Source organism: Varroa jacobsoni, unplaced genomic scaffold (genome assembly GCF_002532875.2).
Source record: "Varroa jacobsoni isolate VJ856 unplaced genomic scaffold, vjacob_1.0 scaffold_789, whole genome shotgun sequence".
NCBI classification, from domain to species: domain Eukaryota; kingdom Metazoa; phylum Arthropoda; class Arachnida; order Mesostigmata; family Varroidae; genus Varroa; species Varroa jacobsoni.
Genome location: NW_019213691.1, coordinates 308,816 through 327,646, shown reverse-complemented (window position 1 = coordinate 327,646; position 18,831 = coordinate 308,816). Strand labels below are relative to the sequence as shown.

The following is an 18,831-nucleotide window of genomic DNA, read 5'->3' as shown; positions in this document are numbered from 1 at the left end:
CCCAGTTCTGCGCGCCCGACAAAGGGTTCATTTATTTACTGGCATGGAAAATATACACTTTTTTTTTCGTTACATTTCCATCGGTTTGCTCTTGCAGTCTCGTACTTCTCTTGTGTTCAGGCACGAGCCTGCCCCATATACACACGTTCCCCACAATAGCTCAAGAACTTTTGACAAGCAGAACTGATCAACCACTATTTAGGAAGCGTTTTCTGATGCTTGATACATCTAAACACTTTCAGTACGTATCAACGATATTACGTGAATACATATCACCCCTGACCGCTAGTCAATTGTATCTCCCTCCGTGTCTACTCGATATCAGATATATCAAGTATATTATTGTGTAAAATTGTTACGCGGTGAATTTTCATTCAGCCACTAACCCCCCAACAGCATAACTACGAGCATCTATATATATATGAGCGCTTTCCTCGGCCTTCTAACAGCAGTATTTACGAAAATCTCTATATTCCACCTATATTGTGTTTCATCTGTGTAGCTAGGAGAGGTAGGTGTTATTTATTGCAGATAATCAGTTATGTAGCGTAGTTAGTAGTAGCAGCAGCAGCAGTAGACGGTTCATCATAATATAGAAACACAAATTACCCCGTCGGTCGAGGTTTGGGTATACGGCAGCAACATAGAGATGAACAGAAAAAACGTGCCGGTGTTTTTGCTACATCACCACAAACAACAGAACGCAAGCTATAATAATGATTCGAATCATCGTCGTCATCATCATCATCATCACCATGAAAGTGAGGATCAGCTGTAAACCAGTTGTTTTGGAAGCCTATAATATCAGAAATACACAATGTTTGTGTGGTAACGCCACGATGCATTTTCTGTGTGTTTAATGTCGTCATCAAGCGCACTGTCCTGCAACTACGCTCTAATGTATCATTGTTTTTCTCGAGCTTCGGAAACCTGTCCTCAGCTAGACGGCTAACGTATTTCGTCTTCACTAATTTGGTTCCTTATGCGTTTATCATCTGACTAACGTTCAGTGAGGCTGTCTCGATGTACGCCGGGTGAATGCTTCATAAAACTGTCACTTATCAACGAGAATTAAGAGATTCGCGAAGCGCGATGGTGTGGGGTCAATGTCTGTACTGTTCATAGCCGTCTGTAGACCATATAATGGTGACAGTTATTATAATATGGCAAATACAGTGGTGTAACTTGGTTCGACAAATCGTTGAAGAGCGCACTGAACAAAGCGTACGCTAACACCCCCTACAGCGATTTTACCAATAATAGAAACAACTCCTGTTTTGCTAGCCCGATAAAAGCTGGCGGCAGCGAGATGATCTGAGAAAAAGGGGACATCAATGCAACGATGGCAAAGGTATCGGCAACAACAATTCCTTCGCTTCCGATGTAAAAAACCCAAGGGTGGTAATCAATGAGCAGATACTGATGATGATGGGATTAGTAACAAACATGGTGAGATTATCGATCATAGTGGTTATCATACGACGATGATAATAACGACACTAGAAAAAAAACAAACAGACAGACATACGCGTCGAAGGCAAACGCAAATACTCCTTTCAAGGGAACAGTGACGAGTTCAATCTACATACAGAGCGCCTACATACTCAACGAAGCTGAAATGATTGAGATAAAGATGGTAATGCCAATAACAATAATAGAATAATAATAAGTGAGGATGAGGCGAGAACGAAATGTGCGTGTGGGTGTCTGTGTGCGTGTGCGTGTGCGTGTGCGTGTGGGCGCGTGCCTGCCAGAGCGAGCGAGAGAGAGAGAGAGATAACAGCAGGGGCAGCAGCAGCAGCAGCAGCAGAAGGTGGTGATGATGATGATGGCCCTCGAAAGAGGAGCGCAGCAAGCTAGAAGATAAAACAAATGATGATGATGGTAATGTCGGTGAGCGGGCAAACGGTCGAATATGGCATGGACAGTACGAGCAGGTGGAGTGCGATATGACACTTTAGGGGGTCTATGGCAGGAGACGAGGGCGAGGAACAGATGAAGATGAGGAAAGGTGACGAAAACGAAGCAGGAAGCAAAGAAAAAGATCATCACAATAAATGAGCTCACCCATGATGGCGTGGTGTGGACAAAACTATAGGTTCTGTTGTCTTTTAGATAAAGAAGACCTGTTACGACAAAAACCAGCGAATAAACGACTTAATCACATAATAGGCTAGGCTGAACTAGGTCCTCTGAGACAGCTTTGCTAACGATTGCTCTGACATTGGGTTACGAAAAAACTAGGCCGAAAAACGATAAGCATAATTACAGAGTTTAGCTTATTTGGCAGACTCTTGTGGAGATTATTTCGGTGGTTTACGCCACCCCAGAATAGTGCGAATCAATTAGCCAGAACAATGTAAATCAAGTATGCCAAAACCATAGAAGGGAGGTTGTAATTTAGTTATGTAGGTTCTTAGGTTACGAGGTTCGAATCTAGTAATAGACACATTTGGGTCGTGTCTGAAGTTAGCCGTCTCACGCAACATTAATGCAGCCCCCAACGCAGTACTTAAATCATGTCCTTTTTTTTTTCTTTATTTGCTCTTTGAAGCAATGGAGCTTATGATTTTCGCTATTTACAGAAATATAATAGGTGACAACAATATCGATATCTAGTTTCGAGACAGATCATGATAATTTTTTGAATTGTAGGAACTGTATAATAGCCAGTCGCTCGGCCGTCATGGAATTTTCAGTCTCTCTATTATCTCTTTGTGCTAACAGTATGTATTTCCTTATCTGTCGTCTAACTCATCGCCTACCCTATTCCTGTTGAGCGAAAGAACGTGCATTTTTTAAAATTAATTATTATTTTTCTATTTAATACCCGATGTGTTTTGAACTTGTTGATTTTGCGGCAAGTTCACTTACAACTATTCCTGTATCTACTCCTGGGGCAGGAACTCCGCTGGTTACCATATTAATACCCAACTGATCCATTAATAACCATTAGTCACAGGGCTGGTAGTTAGTTTAATCCCAGTTAAGCCTTCCCAATTGGAACAACACTTTGGATTGTCTCAATCGGGAGATCAGTATAGAAGTTTAGCCCGATGACCAATTAGAACTCAAGATATACTCGCTGTATCCCGTTAAAGAAATAGACAAGTTTTTATCAATTCCTTTGCAAGAAACACTCGGTGTATAACTAAGCAAAATCAAAAGTATTATAACTGTTATTGTCCCTTTTTGGGACTGGAATACAAAGTTGGGGTTGTAAAATCGCTGATTTTAAAACATGTATGATTTAGTGGCACCGATTCTATAAGTTGTACAGTAACAAAGTTTCAATTCATCGAATTAAAACATTGTTTCCATCGCCGCATTGTCTTGGCAGTGCCAGTTCTCTACTGGGATTCGAGTATCATTTGTGTGGTGTTCGCGAATCGTATAGGTGACAGCCCGTCCTCGTGCAAAAAGGATGGCATAGCCGATGTGTTCGATCCTAACAGATCCGTTAGTGTTTACATCACTTGGACGGCTCTTTGGGAGCTGCTTGCGCATTCTCGATGAGGCTCCTTGAACGAGAGACTCCGTTGATCCCCGGGGCCTGTGAAACTTGCTAAAGGCTAGGATTGAATAGCATTTGTCTTCGTCTTGCGTCCGGACACGAGTGGTCCATGTTGCCCAATGGACACCTTGGCATAGAACGTTCGGTAAATTCCGACCCTACTAATACATCTTTCTGAATGTAATAAAATGTGAACGAAGTGAAATTTACCCATTAGCAATATGTGCCCAGCACCACATATAGTACGGAAGAAGCGCAAAACATCTTATTTTGTTGTGTCTTGGAGGAGTTACTGGGTAACCTGAGAGACTCTGAGGACACAGATTTCGATGTGGGGCTCAAGGGAAAATCAGGTTTGAGTGTCTCGAATAAGAGCCTTCGTCAACGGTCTAAAACTGACTCAGTTCTATACTATTCAGAAACAGTGCATTCCTCTAAGGACAAGACGTTGAAGTATACCGCTGAAAGGAAAGGGTAGTCGTTGTCATGGCCTGAGCGGCGCACCTTACCCACATCCCTGCAGCTAGCAAGCTTTCCCAAGTCACTTTGAAAGAAAGTCGACGGCACTGAGTCTTGATAGGCGTCCCTGTGCTCACTTCCTTTTACCCATGGGTATCTAACGGACTGTAGCCTGCAAGCTACAGGAAGTCTGTGTGGTTCATTGCGCTCAACAACCGAAGCCTGTTGGAATGGCATGCCTAGGCGATGGGGCAACATGTCCACCCAACGGATGCCCAAAGGAAAGCGGCAAGAAAAGATAGATAAATGGCAGTGGGAAATTGATAGCTTTCGTGAAGGATTCGTTCATTTCTCTTATAATATACCCCTAAAAATGCGAACACAGCGGTGTTGTGAGCTCTGCTAGCCACACGGCGGCTATGTGTAGCCTTTAGGCAAAAAAAAGGGAAATATAAGTGCATGTATCAACGTTTACGCATGTTGCTTCGAACAAGCTTGTTTTTTCATTAATGATGATAATTATAATATTAATTTTTGAATACGAGACCTGTTATTGTTTGATCGTCAATGCTTTATCCAAAAACGTCAAATTGTTTCTAGATTAGTTGATCTTATTGGTGCCGTTGGTCTATGCCAGCAACGCAAGATAAGCGGCGAAATCAGCTGTCTATGGATATATTGGCGTAATTAACCAACTGAGATAACCCACCTTCCGCTTAGTTCGCTTTATATTGGGTTTGAAGCTTGATTAAAGGCTTATTTTATTAACTGTCCTTTATTAGGCGTTTATCGGGTTCGACTTTTAGAGAGTGGGCAGTTTCGATGCACCAATGTTTTTGTCTCTTATATTTTTATGAGATCAAATTAAATAGACGGTAAAAAAAATGCAACATTCCTTGTAAGGTCATGCCAAGTTTTTGTCACTATATTAGCTAAGTATTTAACCTCTTTTTGTAGTTGAGACTTTGTTTTTATCTGCCACCCGACAGAACCATGCTTTATGTGGCCCTCAAGGTGTTACTTCTTATAAGAGTAATTATCTATCAGCTCGTTTAGGGAAGACAGAGCTCTCAAACGAAAGACTCTAACAAAAGACTAACTATTCAATTTCTTCTAGTTTCTAGCTAGATGGCATTCAAGCGGATGTGAAAAGTTACTTATCCGTCATATACATGTGACTTGGTTTCAGTTTTTTGTCATCTCAGAAGTTCGGTGCTAAGTTTCAAATAATCTGTCCCAAAGACGCTAAAAGTTTTTTGTCTAAGAAAAACGAATGCCTTCTTCGAAAATCTTTTTACCGACTTTTTTTTTTGTTTGTGTGTGTTTTTCTCTGTGCTACTGCAAATGTTCATGTTATTACATTTAGGACAAGCGGCTGATGATTTTAACTGAGTGTTTACGTTATAAACATTGAACTTGAACATTTTCAAATAGCCATTCCCAAGAACTTCGGTTGAGCTATACTTGATTAAGTTTTAAAAGATAACCAATCAAAAGTATGCCTCATATTTTATTAGCAATACCTTTAAACTGAACATCTAAAAGCATACTAATCAAGAGCTCTATCTATCTATAGATACAGTTGAGAGCAAGCTGTTTACGTACGCCGCATAATTACAGAAAATGATTTGGTATTTTCACGCATCCATAAACATAAGGACAAAAAAAAAACAAGGCGACTATCGTTCTGAAGGAGAGGAGATCTAATCAGTCGTTTATCTAATAGTCAAAATATATTTGATAATAATTTATAGTAATTGAAAGAATCAGTATGGTTCTCACAGCACAACGTAAGTAGCTACTAATGGTGACGATTTTATCCGAACAACTAAGCCATTTAGGGGAACTGGATGACTAAAATACAGGGACGTCCGTATAGAACTCGTTCGATTTTATAAATGCAGTTTGCTATCTTTCGATAAGCATAACTCTGAGGTGTGAGCTCGCAGGTTCGAATTAATATAAGACCTCATCCTTGAGAAGGTCGCATTTAGGTATAGACAGACACACAGTTGATGTCGTGCTGGGCGCCAGCCGTCCAATGAGCGCTGACGGCGATGCTGGATGTAAACCTCGAAACATTTAACCCTAGTTAACTGTAGATCTCGCTTGCTGTGGCTCGGTTGTATCCCTAGTAGAACTTCCGTCTCTTGGACAAAATTTCGTATTTGTCTGATAATGTGAGCGTTGTAACGTAACAGAATGATAGTAGGTGGTCACTTAGTTAGGCAGGTCAATCTCTTAGATAGCTCAAACGTACATAGGGTATCTAGAATCAACACAGTTGCGGAGGGGTGGGATAAAGTAATAGACAGTATATATAATTCATAACTTAGACAGGCTAAATTAATTCGTGCACGCTCTTTCTTTCCTTTTTCCGCCGTAAACTTGGTTTAGACTGAGACATGATTATTATAACGGCCTCGGATAACAACGTTATAGCACGGTCGAGGCGCTACATGAGTATATCTATCCAACCGCGAATATACTTGTCGACAAGTTTGCTTTGGCATATGCGTCCTGTATGGTGGCATCGCTTGTAGGATGAGTTTTGCCTGTGGTCCGCTACATGGAAACAATCCCTCGTCCGTTCTTTTTACCTGGACCCAATGATTACATTGTAAATCGAAGCGTATATCTCAACGATTAGTTGTTACGAAGACTCCACATTGGCTCGTATCATCTTTTAACTAGTATACTGCACCCGTCCTTTTTGTATGTAGCCTTTCACTACGTTAAGCTGTAATGACTTTTCTGAAAGGTTTTTTTTACGTAAAGAGGATAGTCATATAATAGATACTTCAGCTTGGCTTTCGAGTAGAAAGGAACTCGTCCAATTGTATGAAATTCATTGCCTATATATCTTCTCTTTCTCAGATGCCTGTTACACCTAGGATATAAGTTACTACAGACCAGTTCCAGTTGATGAGCATCTATTACGGCTTATACCAGCTTATTAGCTTAAAAGACTGCCGAACCTAGTACGACTTGCGAGGTGAATAGATTTGTATAGCGAGGGTCAAAAAATGAAGCCACGAAGTTTCTCTAGCTACTCACAAGCTAATATTAAATTTCGGGCAAGGAATTGCAAGTTAAGGAACACTCTTAAAGACAATGCCCCTCTAAGGGAAGCTGCACTGCCTGCGTTGCTTTACAAGCTTCACATCTCAAGTTGTGAACCTGCGGAAAACATAAGAGAAATATTCCAAAGACTAGAGTTATAAAAAAATGGAAACACAATCAAGCACCGTTCTCTAGTAAACGAGCAATCATAATGCTGGTATATAAACATATTACAAAACAGAAAAATATATATAAAAAAAATTCATTTTAAATAAATCTTGCTTCGAATCACAAATAATGCATAAAAAATGAAATACTAATAACATAAAAATAATAGTTACGTATTTACATCAACAGTTTCACCTGGCCAACTGTACCATTGTAGTAGCCAGGAAGAAATCTATACTCTGTACATATATCTATTAAACATATATGCAAATGCACCTCGAGAAAGAAGTGAAACGGAAACATCGGAGCTTTTTACACCTTTCGTTTGGGTCCCGCTTGTTATTTAGGCTAGGTGGATCGAATGAGAGAACGGGAACAAAAGCAATGAAACTTTCAACTTGTCCTGTTAACTTTGATGTGATCCGCTTGAACAAAACGGAAACCTTAGGAAAACGAATAGATATAGAGGTAATGCTATAACGAAATGACGGGTTACCGTTCGTTCCTTCGCTATTTAAGGACGAAGTGTTTGCGGAACAGCATTATATACAGAGGAAAAATAAATATATATATATACATACATATAGTGAATGGCTAAGAACATTACTCAAATAATGATAAGCGACTAGAAACAACAAACTCTATTTATAGCTTTCCGAGTCGAGACATTCTAGCTACTGACGACTTTATTACCAAGCAGTTGGTAGAGACAAAATAGCAGCTTAAATAGGCTAGTTATAAGAGATGTTGATATAAGCACACTGAGAGACAATGCAAGCACAGATGGATATTTGTCGACAATAGTAGCTGTTCAATGTTCGAAACCAGGTTGTGCTGGTATGCTGGTTGATCATGTTTTCATAGGTTAAAGTCGACGACGAAGGACGACGAAGCTGTAGTAGAACAAATACGCACGGTATCGTACACTTTGACCCGCAAAAACAAGGAACAAAAGCTGAAATAATCGATCTTAAAGAAATTAAAAGACCTGGCGATCAGAACTAGACCGAGCTTTATAAAAGCAGTAATGCAGATGAAGTAGTTAGTGTTATGATCAGTATAACACAAACAACACGGTGAAACGTAAATTATGGGAAACCAGCAATCCATCTAGAACAGATTAGATCTTCTCCAGTCCAGCTCAACGCATCTGTATGAAAAAAAATCTTCACAGATACACTCAATTTCAGTTGCCAACACAAAAGAAAACAAGTAATACACTTTTTAAGAGAAAGGTCCAGAGCGTATTCCGAAAACGATTTAGAAAAGTATTAGGGTATTATATAATGAAATATTAGGGAAAACAGCTTAAAGATTGATCATGTGCAGGTCGTAAGTGCTCAAGTATCAACTAAACAATGGCAGGACCTAATTAACTTACATGCTGCTTATATACTGGCAAAAATGTTAGGACATGTTGCAGAGTGGTTGGGACTAAAATTAAAAGCAAGGGGTTGAAATTAAAGGCGTCTTTATAGCAATGATTTGGGCAAATTTATCCGTACTATACCAAACAGAATAAAAAATTCTTATTGTACGTCTTATTATATTCCCTTCGTATACCAAGTATAACCATAAAAGTAATTTTTTTCATAATAAATAACATTTGCCCTTGCCTCTTACAAGCATGGCATGTTCTTAGAGGTAACGAAACAAAAAGGTATAATTTTCTTTGTCTTTACACTCGGTTATTTGTAGCGCTTTTTGGTCTTAGTTGTTATGTATAAATCTCCTAAATTATCAGTTCATTCAGTTCCTAGCGGGGGAAAAAAGTTATTAACAACAACAACCCATATAAATTCAGGACCAATCGAAGCACGATAGACGCGACGGCAGCGGTTAGAAGTCTTTCGATCAAGTGACGAAAAACAAGGGAAAGCAAGTGTAACTTTTATAGACCTAAAAGAGGCGAATCAAAAAAAGAAAACATCTTCCGGCCTAGATAGCTCAGCTATAAAACTTATCTAGCTATCTGTATGCTACCGAAGCTCTGTGTATGTCTGTTCGATTCAAATCCACGCCTAAATTGGTTAGATCGAGGGGACTACATTTGCCGGATCGCTATAACACCGTCCGAAATAGCGCTGCGCAAAAATGGAGGAGGATTTTTCCCAGTGGACTCCGTTCTTCGCAGACCGCTATGATTCCTTCGTAGAGGTCTATGAACAGGTTGTGTGGGCTGAGATGGTCCTTTATATTGGGGTTCACGCAGGAGCGGGTCACTTTTGATACCAATCGAAGGCTTGCGTCGAATTGCTAAACAAATACCTAAAAATGGTCAAAATCCCATTGAGGAGTTCGGCTCGCCCAGGCGACAGCAGGGTGAAGATGTGTTTCGGGCTCTTTTTGAGTGCCTTCTTAAATGAATTCCTAAGCAGTGTCAGCTGGAAAGTTGTAGCGGCTCATATAACAAACATTTAAGTTGACCACTTTTTTAAGAACAGTACCAAAATGTAAAAAAACATTCTTTTATACAAAGTACCACTTAGCTGATGCCAATTAATTTACATCAATTCGTAGATCTTATTCAAGTTGCAAGCACCAAAATACCCAAAACTGTTTGGGTGGTGTAAACCAAAATGGTGTATTATGTAAAAGGGGTTTTCTTAACGACAATTGATGGATCTCGATATAAATAGTAACTAACTAAGGGGAATATTTTGAAGGACAACATGAAGATCGAATAAACCTTTTATAATGATATTTTATGTTGATCTATTGATTTTGTTCCCATGGTATCATCCGTACCTAAGGATTTTGTTAATAAATAGTTATATATAGGATTAAGACACACACACACACACACACCGAATCATCACTAAAACTTATTAATGTTTTGTTAAATATTTACATCTCTTTCTTGGCTTTTTTCTCTGAAAGAAAATAGTTTTCCAAAAATTAACTTTTTATCTGCGGCTTTATCTTTCCAATTGACATTTATTAGGAATTTGCCCAAATAACTGCTCAACTGCTACCCCACTGTTACATGCGTGAGGCGAGCTCCTCAATAAGTCTCTTACCATTTCCACACCGAAATGTCCAATTTAGGTATAGAAACTTGTATAGTGCTTTTATTTAGCTTAGTAAAGTGTTTTGATTGGTAGCGAGGACGATCCCCTCAACATACCCAAACTCCATGTAAACATTCAGCTACCATTTTATCAATTTTTATTTCAATTTTCAGTAAAAACCTTTCTCACAAGTATTTATGAAGGAGCCGTGTAATCTAAAAAGACGACAGTTTTTTCCAAATTTACATTACGTTTTATGGGATGGAAGGCAAGCTGTCTTCGTGTAAAAGTATTTACCTAGATGACCCCCTTCTTACGCGCAGCCCGGCTTCCTATTTGCAGGTGGCACCCTAAAAACCTGCCAACCATCGGCCTGATCCGGCCTCTGTAAGGAGTTGATTTAAATCGTACAAGTAAACAAACAAGCACAGAACTTTAGTAGTATATGTAGTTAGTAGTATAGGATAAGTATATATATATATATATATATATACAATATACAACCTTGCCGGTCGGGGCCGGTTCCTTTATCAGAAAACAGAAAGCGAACGTTGAAAAACTCCCTTGCTTATGTCATCATTAAATGATATGGAATATTCGCTCAACTTTTGCAAGTGTGTTTGAAACAATCTTTAACCTTTTTTTTTAGAAGTACTAGCGTCAGATTAGACAAAATCATGCCCTGTTTCTTGCCCGCTGTTGTGCGTTCCCAGTTTGTTGTCATAAAGGCGTTCATTCGGCCTTGTGGTCTCTACGATCCAGATAAGCCCACTGTCTACTTAGATAACGGTGGTTTACCCCCCGACGCGGTGCGTTTAACGGCTAATGCTGTGTTTGAACAAACATGGTGCTAGTGGTTCGAGCTTCACCGATGATTCTGACTACAGCGTTTTCGAAGGTTTAGCTAAACGGTTGATTAGATGAAATAGTTTTACGTTTGTTGTGGGACACGTTCAATAAAGATACTTAATAATATCTTTATATCAAGGAATACCGTAGCTACCTTGTGAGCTCTTTTAGGTTTTTTTTTTCTTTTTTGCATAGATCGATATGCTTTTCGTTTTCGAGAAAGCTGCACATTATGGGTGACTGGTTGTGAGCCATTCTTAAAACAACTCACTGACCAGCAAAACTTCACAAGAGTCTATGAGAAATCATAATTTTCAGCCAACCTAATTCAAACTTAAATAGTTACGATGATCATCTATTCAAACCGAAAAACTCAAATTACACCTTCAGGATGTGCCTATTCGCTGCAGTTCGTTCGAAGAATCAGGTCCTGTTGACTAACCGAATCGGTCACAAAAAAATACTGCTCCACTTTTTTTTTAGACAACGACGTCGGTATGTTTACTTGTTACGACCTTGAAAGTAACTAAAACCGTTAAAGAGGTAGAAAAGTCCTTAAAAATACGTTCGTTGAAAATCGTTTTCTATCCTCACTTAATTTCTGTCTTCGTTGTACTAAATCGCGAGGCGGTGCCTTTCGTAATGCGATTCTAAATGCAGCGGCCATAAATACTAGTCACACAACGGACAGAGCATAAAAAGGGGTATCTTACTAACAATGTTCATCAGAGTTTCCGTCAAAACCCAACCGCAGTTTGATTATCCGTCGTGCACAGTCCACACTTCAGAAGGCCCTTTGTCCGCTCGTTTTAGAACGCAATTTGCCTTTAGATGACAACAAAGGACGCGAATATCCCTCGTCATTGTCCTTGTTCTCCTCTGTTCTTCTGGACGACGTCGTCCGCCACGTTATATACGCTTCCGTTATGTGGAGAACTAACTGCTTGTGAATGCAGGATCTCATAGCGATACAATCGGTTCTTCGGTGAAAAATGTGTGTAGAGGCCGCTGTCGTAAGCTCGATCTAACTACGAGCCCAGCCTCGGACAAGTCCAGCAAGTTTCAGAAATCTTAAGTATAATCAATCAGCAAAGAAGGCCCGACAATGAAATATCTGGATCAGCATTAGTTCTGAGTAAAAATTCTTAACTTAACTTTGAAACTACCGGATCAGTGCGTACGGCAGATTTGCCTAATATTCGTTAGCATCCGACACTATCTATCGACCACCAGCCACTACCAACCAATTTTCTCGTAATCGAAAGATTTTCATCTTATCGCTGTTGATAAGATGCAGCGATAAAACACTAATAATAGAAACTAAACAACATGTGCTGTTTGTTCAAGTGCTGTTCCATAGCAGATTCGCCCACACCTCATATCGGCCTACTATGCAACGGGTTAATAGATGGAATAGAGAGCAGTAACATAAAAAGTGAGCAAACTGACGAATCCTACGTCTGTAATATCCGTCATAGCTCCGAGGATTGGTCGGGCTAGAGAACGTACGTCCGCGAAATCAGACGGACTATTCGGACGAGCACTCGGAAGCATAAGCCTAAGAATTGAGTTAAAATTGTATTGTATGATTTAAGAGTGCCGATCCTACGCGCGCGGATGTTTGCAGCGTCATCTAGACGGATCGTTTTAAAGTTATCGGAAGAAATTATGTTGATACAGGCTAATATTTATATCCTTAACTATTAGAGTAACTGTCGTACAACCTGTTCCTTGTCTGCTGCTTGTCTTACAGACTTCAGATAAGCACTTAACCCTGCCTCATGACACAATCATATTCCATGTTGTCCATACAAAAATAAAAATATGTTCGCTAAGGTTATTTTTATCGACACGATAGTCAATGGCAATAGAGCAAATGCTATTGATAAAGAGATCTGTCGCCTTCTATCTTAATGAATCAGGCCAAAGCTTTTCTAGCCGGCAGCGGTATTACAGTGATTCATAATGATAAAGAACGTGTTTTAAGAGGCGAACACTCGTGGTTTTGCGTACTGCCGAAACATTCAAAGGTTTTTCTCGACTTCAAATAAGTCTTCCCTTCAATTCGGAGCTTGCCGTAACCTAATTATCGAACCGGAACTTTATACGTCAGTGTAGCAGCTGGCCGTTAATTGCTTGATGCCAGCAAAACGGTAGCCGATCACACTGGATGGTTAGTACGCGAAAAATAGCACCGTGACTGCCTACATCGAACAGATCATTGCAGATTTAATTGAATTCAGTAAAATGTCGCAGATGTAGCTGAACTTGAAACGGGCGTTAACTAAACATAACATGGCTTCCACTGAGATAAAGTTTTGGCTCTTTGTTTTTTCAGTGTTCCCAAATGACAACGTTATTACATCTTTAAGGGTTAACATAACAACCAAGTTTATTTGTCTCTTGCTCATTTTTGTCGTCGTGGTGGCGTTGCGTCTCTGTTTTTGCTTAAAGTATTTTACAGGGTATTTACAGGCTGTATGGCGTGACTGAATGCTCTGTTAATTGAACGGTGTAATTGTAACGGCACTAATCATCAATTATTTTTGTTTATATTTTTTTTATGACGATTATTGTGAACAAGACTAATTACGTATATGAACAGTCTGTTCATACATGACATAGAGCAAACGTCAAGTCTGAATAGGTCTAATTAAGGGAGCTAGACAATTTTCAAGAATTTCGTCCTTGCTTCTTCTCTTGCGAACGAGAAGATGATGCTAACTAATTAATATATGGGTACGGATAACATCGAGTGGCAAATGCGTGTCAAGTTAACTCGTATAGTCTTCATGATAGACAATTGAACCCGCTCTAATTCTCAGCGTGGCTATATCTTGTCGGTGCTTCCCGAAATGTTCCTGACGAAGTGTCTATGCTTGCGTTAAACGGCGATTACGTCAAGCGTCGATAATACGTCTGCTGTTATGTTTGTCGTTATCGCTCCCATGGAGCTCCGATAAAGCAGTGTTGTGCGCCCAATCACACCACGCGAGGTTACGAACGCCTTCGGAAAGGGCCATTTGATGGATGGGCCTCCTAATTGACTTTGGATAGCTATAATTATAATCGATCGTCACAGTAATTATAAATGTTATTCTATCCTCGGTGCTGCGAGTTGTTACCAACAATAGCTGTCTACAGAGATATAGAATCGTTGCTTCCCACTGAAACTACTAGTAGGTCGTCAGTATTCCAATGGCCTAATTGCACTAAAAGACGACATATCGCAGCGTCGAGTATTCCGATAGTCAACGGCTTGTCTAGTGCGTCTGCATCAGTGCGTCATACGTCTACTATCTAAAACGAAGTCATGCGTGAGCCGCAGAGGCGGAAACGACCCCAACACAATCATCACCATCAGTCCCTTCTGGCTTTGTTCAATCCTGTATACGTACCTTTTGCATAAGCTCGAACTTTCCGATCTACCATGTACTATTTTATCTTTTCGCCAATTTATTATAATCGTTATTACGTGGTGATGATCTGCTCGGATACGGCTCGAAGTATTGAGTATTTTTTGGCTATCTTTAAAACTTCCTGTCACTAATAGCAATGTTGAATCATTTTAAGATAATTATTGTTACTACAACGGTATTCGTCTTATTATCATGAATCTTATTTCTGCTCTAGTTTTCTCAATTTCTTTTCTTACGGGAACATTATAAGCGTGCCGTGTGAAAGGGGTGACACTATTGTTCATGGCCTTTTGACATCCGCTTGAACGATATATATGTATTACAACGGTTCCATGGAGAGGCCCTATTTTTCTGCTTACTCAACAGTATTTATGCCGTACCTATGCATGTTATAAATATCGCTGCGTCCATCGGTCGTATGTTTCATATAAGTATATTGTTTTGACGCTATTACGTTCTACACATACCTATGCCCACAGGTCAAGACCCGTTTACAGTGACCATTAGTCGCATTTGGTTGGATTACATATATATCGACCCGGTTTTAGCACTGGGTGCGGACGCTGGGCTCATGTGCCTGTCCAGCTTCGAAATCTTTTCACAGCTATATGTCTACTCTACTATATCATATGCTTATATATGTACCGTGACTGTGGGTGTATCATTCGTCTATGTTTGCTTCATACGTATCTTCATTGGTACTCATTTGCTTCTTAACATCATTATTATGCCTATCATTTTCATTAGTATCTATCATATTTATCGCTATTGGCAATTCAGCCTCTTGGATTGCTCTCGGAATATGTAATCATGGTCATTTCCTTCAACAATTTCAGTAACGTATTTATAGACAGCTGTGTCCTTATATCTTGTTGTGTCCAGCGGGCGTAATCTCTTGCTGGCGGACGCCTAGACAGGGTTGGACGAACTTGGTAGTATTTAACCTAAATTCCCATTCATCGTGCCACTTCCTAACCGAGTGAGTCAGTTGATACTGTTTCGCTAAATTTATAGACCTCCTGCTCGTTTTAGAAAGAGAAGCATTGCATTTGTGATATCTGTATTCATTTTTTTCGTAATCCTTATTAGATTAGCATTATGCAGTATGTTATCGTTATAATATTCGTCGTCATTTCTGTTGTTACTCCTGTATAATACAATCACATTCAAGGCTTGTGAGGGAGGACAAAAAGGACACAATATTTCCCCTACTTCAGGAACGTCTGTTTATGTGTGTTCGGGGCCTACTGTTTAGCTTCTTGTGTCATTCTGTTTTTACCGTCGAAATTTTCACGACGATGTTTAATTGTTGTCTCCGAAATAAAGCCCAGACTAGCCTATGAAAAACACCAGTCTACCTATATATCCTTTCAATGACGACGGACATTACGCAACCAACTTCTTTCGCAGTCTAGCCCGTCAAGAGCAAGTAACGATCTGGATATCGTGGAAGTACCACGAAACAAGTCTTTTTTTTTTCTTTTTTACCAAACAGCATAATTTCTTTTCAGCGGCCCATGGGTAAAATGTATCGGATGATCTAATAGCAGCCACAATGGTTCGCCACTTCAGCCTGCCTTTCCACCATCGTTACGACCGTTTAGATTTATTAACGTATCGTTTTTTCGTTATGTTATTGTTATTATATTGTTATGTTGTATTGCGAGCCAATACGGGGAGAACGGCAAGCCATCGGTCATATTGCAACTTCCCAACGAAAATTCGTACTCTGCCCCTTTACCTATATTGTATCTATTTTGTCTCAGCTCGCAAATAGACAAAACTAAACTGAAAATGCCTTCTATTTTAATATTTGCCTAGGTGGATTTTGCGGTTTTCTATTACACTAATGGTAAAACAGGCAGGGGCTCCTCTTAATGCCTACCCTGCATCATTGTAGATGTTAAATTTGGTTTTTTCTTCGCTAAACACTTAGTGACAGGTGCTACCTAAAACAATATTGTCCACGTCGTTTGCAAATTACTATTAATTTGCGGTTGTTTGCATTATGTAAAAGTCTATCAGAGGATAATATGAGCGTCGTCTGTCGGCTAGCAGACGAAAACAAAGAATATTGCCTACTCATTGTGCTTCAGCAACCTAGTTAGGATATATCATGCAAATCTTCGGTTACGTGTTAAATTTAGGGGGAATCGCAGTTCACTTTCTTCAGAGCAATGATTAGACATTAACGCGGCTTGTGCCGTTGACCATGCGGTGGTTGCGTACGATCCCCCCGATTGTTATGCGAAACAGATTGGTTAGCTATTTGAAAATGGCTTAAAGTTAGAAGATTCCCTTACTGTAGAAGCCTCTATACGTGCGGCAACAAAAGATGGCCAACGATTACACTAGGATGCGGATATCAGCATACGGAATGCTGTCTTTACCATAGAGCGTTAACGCAGAAGTATGTATTCTTCTTACGCCTCATTGACTTGGTATTGAAATTGAAGGTTAGAATACATTTGATCCGTAAACAGAACCTGCATATTCATTTACAACATCCCATCTTACAGTACTTATTTGAAGATGCAGAATTATTGTATTAGGATAAGTGGAACGATACAAGTTTAAAGAGTTATAACGGTTGAGAGCGGCTTCGACGTCTGCGGGACACGCTGCCCATCGTAGGGGATTCTCATAAAATGGCAATGCTCCGCTCATGTTAGTTGAATATGCGCCATCTGTTATTTTGTTATAGGATTTAATCTGTCTCATGTTATGGGAGCTGGTGAATAGGAAAACTCTGTGATCTCCTTAGCTCTTAGCCGTAGCTTTTGCGCTATTACGCCCTATGAGGTAGTACGTCATAAGCTGGCCTTTGCCTTTGACTGTAACCAGACCTCGCTGCTCAAACTCGAAGCCAAACGTCTCAAGGATCGCCTTTGTTTCTTTGACAACTTGGATATAGCCGGCTTTGCCTGTCGATTCCATACGGGATGCGACGTTGACGGTGTTACCCCATATGTCGAAGTGGGGCTTCCTAGCACCAATGACACCGGCTGTAATCGGCCCTTGGTTAATACCCATCTTAAGAACGAAGTTGTTGAAACTTTCCTTGTTAATTGTATTCAATGTGTCTTTGAGAGCAAGTGCAAACTCGGTGAGGCGGGCTAGGTGTTCCCATCCGGTCTCAGCACCCTCATCCGAGCCGTACAACCCACTGGCCGCCATATATGTCGAACCAATTGTCTTAATTTTGTAGATGCCACGGAAGCGCGGCTGTTCTAGCAGGGCATCGAAATCGCTAATAACCTCATTAAGGAATCGTAGACATTCTAGGCCCTGATTGTTGACATCATCTTCTGTATAAAAATCACTGAAGTTCGGCATTGCTGCAAATAGAACGCCGACGGCTTCATAACTTTTCGAATAGAGTTCCTCATCAGCTTTGCGTGTCCCGAGGAAATGTTTAGCGACGTGAGGCGGTAGGATATTGTAGATTAGCGCTTCGTTTTTTTGTCGCATGTCAGCCACGCGCTGCTTCTGCGTGTCCACCTCACGTCTCCAGAGGAAAAGGCGTCGTGTCGTGTACTCCAGCTGGCGGCAACAGATGACCAAAGAAACACCGACCGCCACCAGATACACGGACAGGAGGCCACCATGTCCAATAGCTATGTCAAAAGCGCCTGTACTGCCCTCATTTGCCTCAGATGTTGTAAAACCCAAACTGTCTGGCGGTACTGTGATTCCACCAGCGGCATTCGACGACATTGAAAGCAGCGCGCTGTTTGAGCCATACGCGCGATTGTCAAATGCCTCGAATGATGCGCTCAGCGAAGTCAGGTTCAGTAGACACTGGGCTAATACAATTGCTGATACAAGCAGCAATTTGACGAGGTAGCTCACGTGTGTGAGGAGGGTAACGGCCGCTAAGCCAGTAATAACCATCTGCGTCGCGTAAGCTGGAAATCGCACTACTGGAGACTGCCATGCGGCTTCTGTTGGCTTAGGGCTGCTGTTTCCGCCCGATGGCGTAGACATGTCCATGTCCGGTGAGTTTGTTTGACAGCCAGCTATTACCTGTAATAGGCAATCGTAACATTAACCCGACTGGATCATGGGTAAATTTAACGCGAGCAGTATCGTTTTTCTCCCATCCACATTGGGTCAAGTTGAAAATAAGAGGTTCCTCTTTCTTTAACATGAAATAACTCTGTTCGTATATAACAAAAATCAACATATTATGACGCATCCACTTTGTTGAATTAAGCTATTGATGTCTATATTACTTTCTGACACTATTACTTAGCTCTGATATAGCGAAAAACAAATGGAAAAAATCTGGTATGTCCGGTACACTGAAACGTGTCTGTACAACTATGTATTCTTTCTTCTGCAAGTC

The 18,831-nt window shown here is 40.4% G+C and overlaps 2 protein-coding genes across 3 annotated transcripts in view; one reads left to right on the top strand and one right to left on the bottom strand.

Moving 5' to 3' along the window:
- Positions 1 to 2,095, top strand: part of LOC111263758 (uncharacterized) — a 21,011-nt gene extending 18,916 nt beyond the window's left edge. For both annotated transcript variants that reach the window (XR_015312445.1, XM_022839134.2), the window contains exon 7: positions 1 to 2,095. This exon is cut by the window's left edge and continues 4,048 nt beyond it. The gene's annotated coding sequence lies outside the window, so the exon portion shown is untranslated.
- An 11,335-nt stretch (positions 2,096 to 13,430) lies between these two features.
- Positions 13,431 to 18,831, bottom strand: part of LOC111263764 (adenylate cyclase type 3) — a 169,298-nt gene continuing 163,897 nt past the window's right edge. The window contains exon 8 of the mRNA XM_022839149.2: positions 13,431 to 18,509. Within this exon, the coding sequence (XP_022694884.1) occupies positions 17,244 to 18,509 (1,266 nt within the window). The 3' untranslated portion in view covers positions 13,431 to 17,243. The remainder of the gene's footprint in view (positions 18,510 to 18,831) is intronic.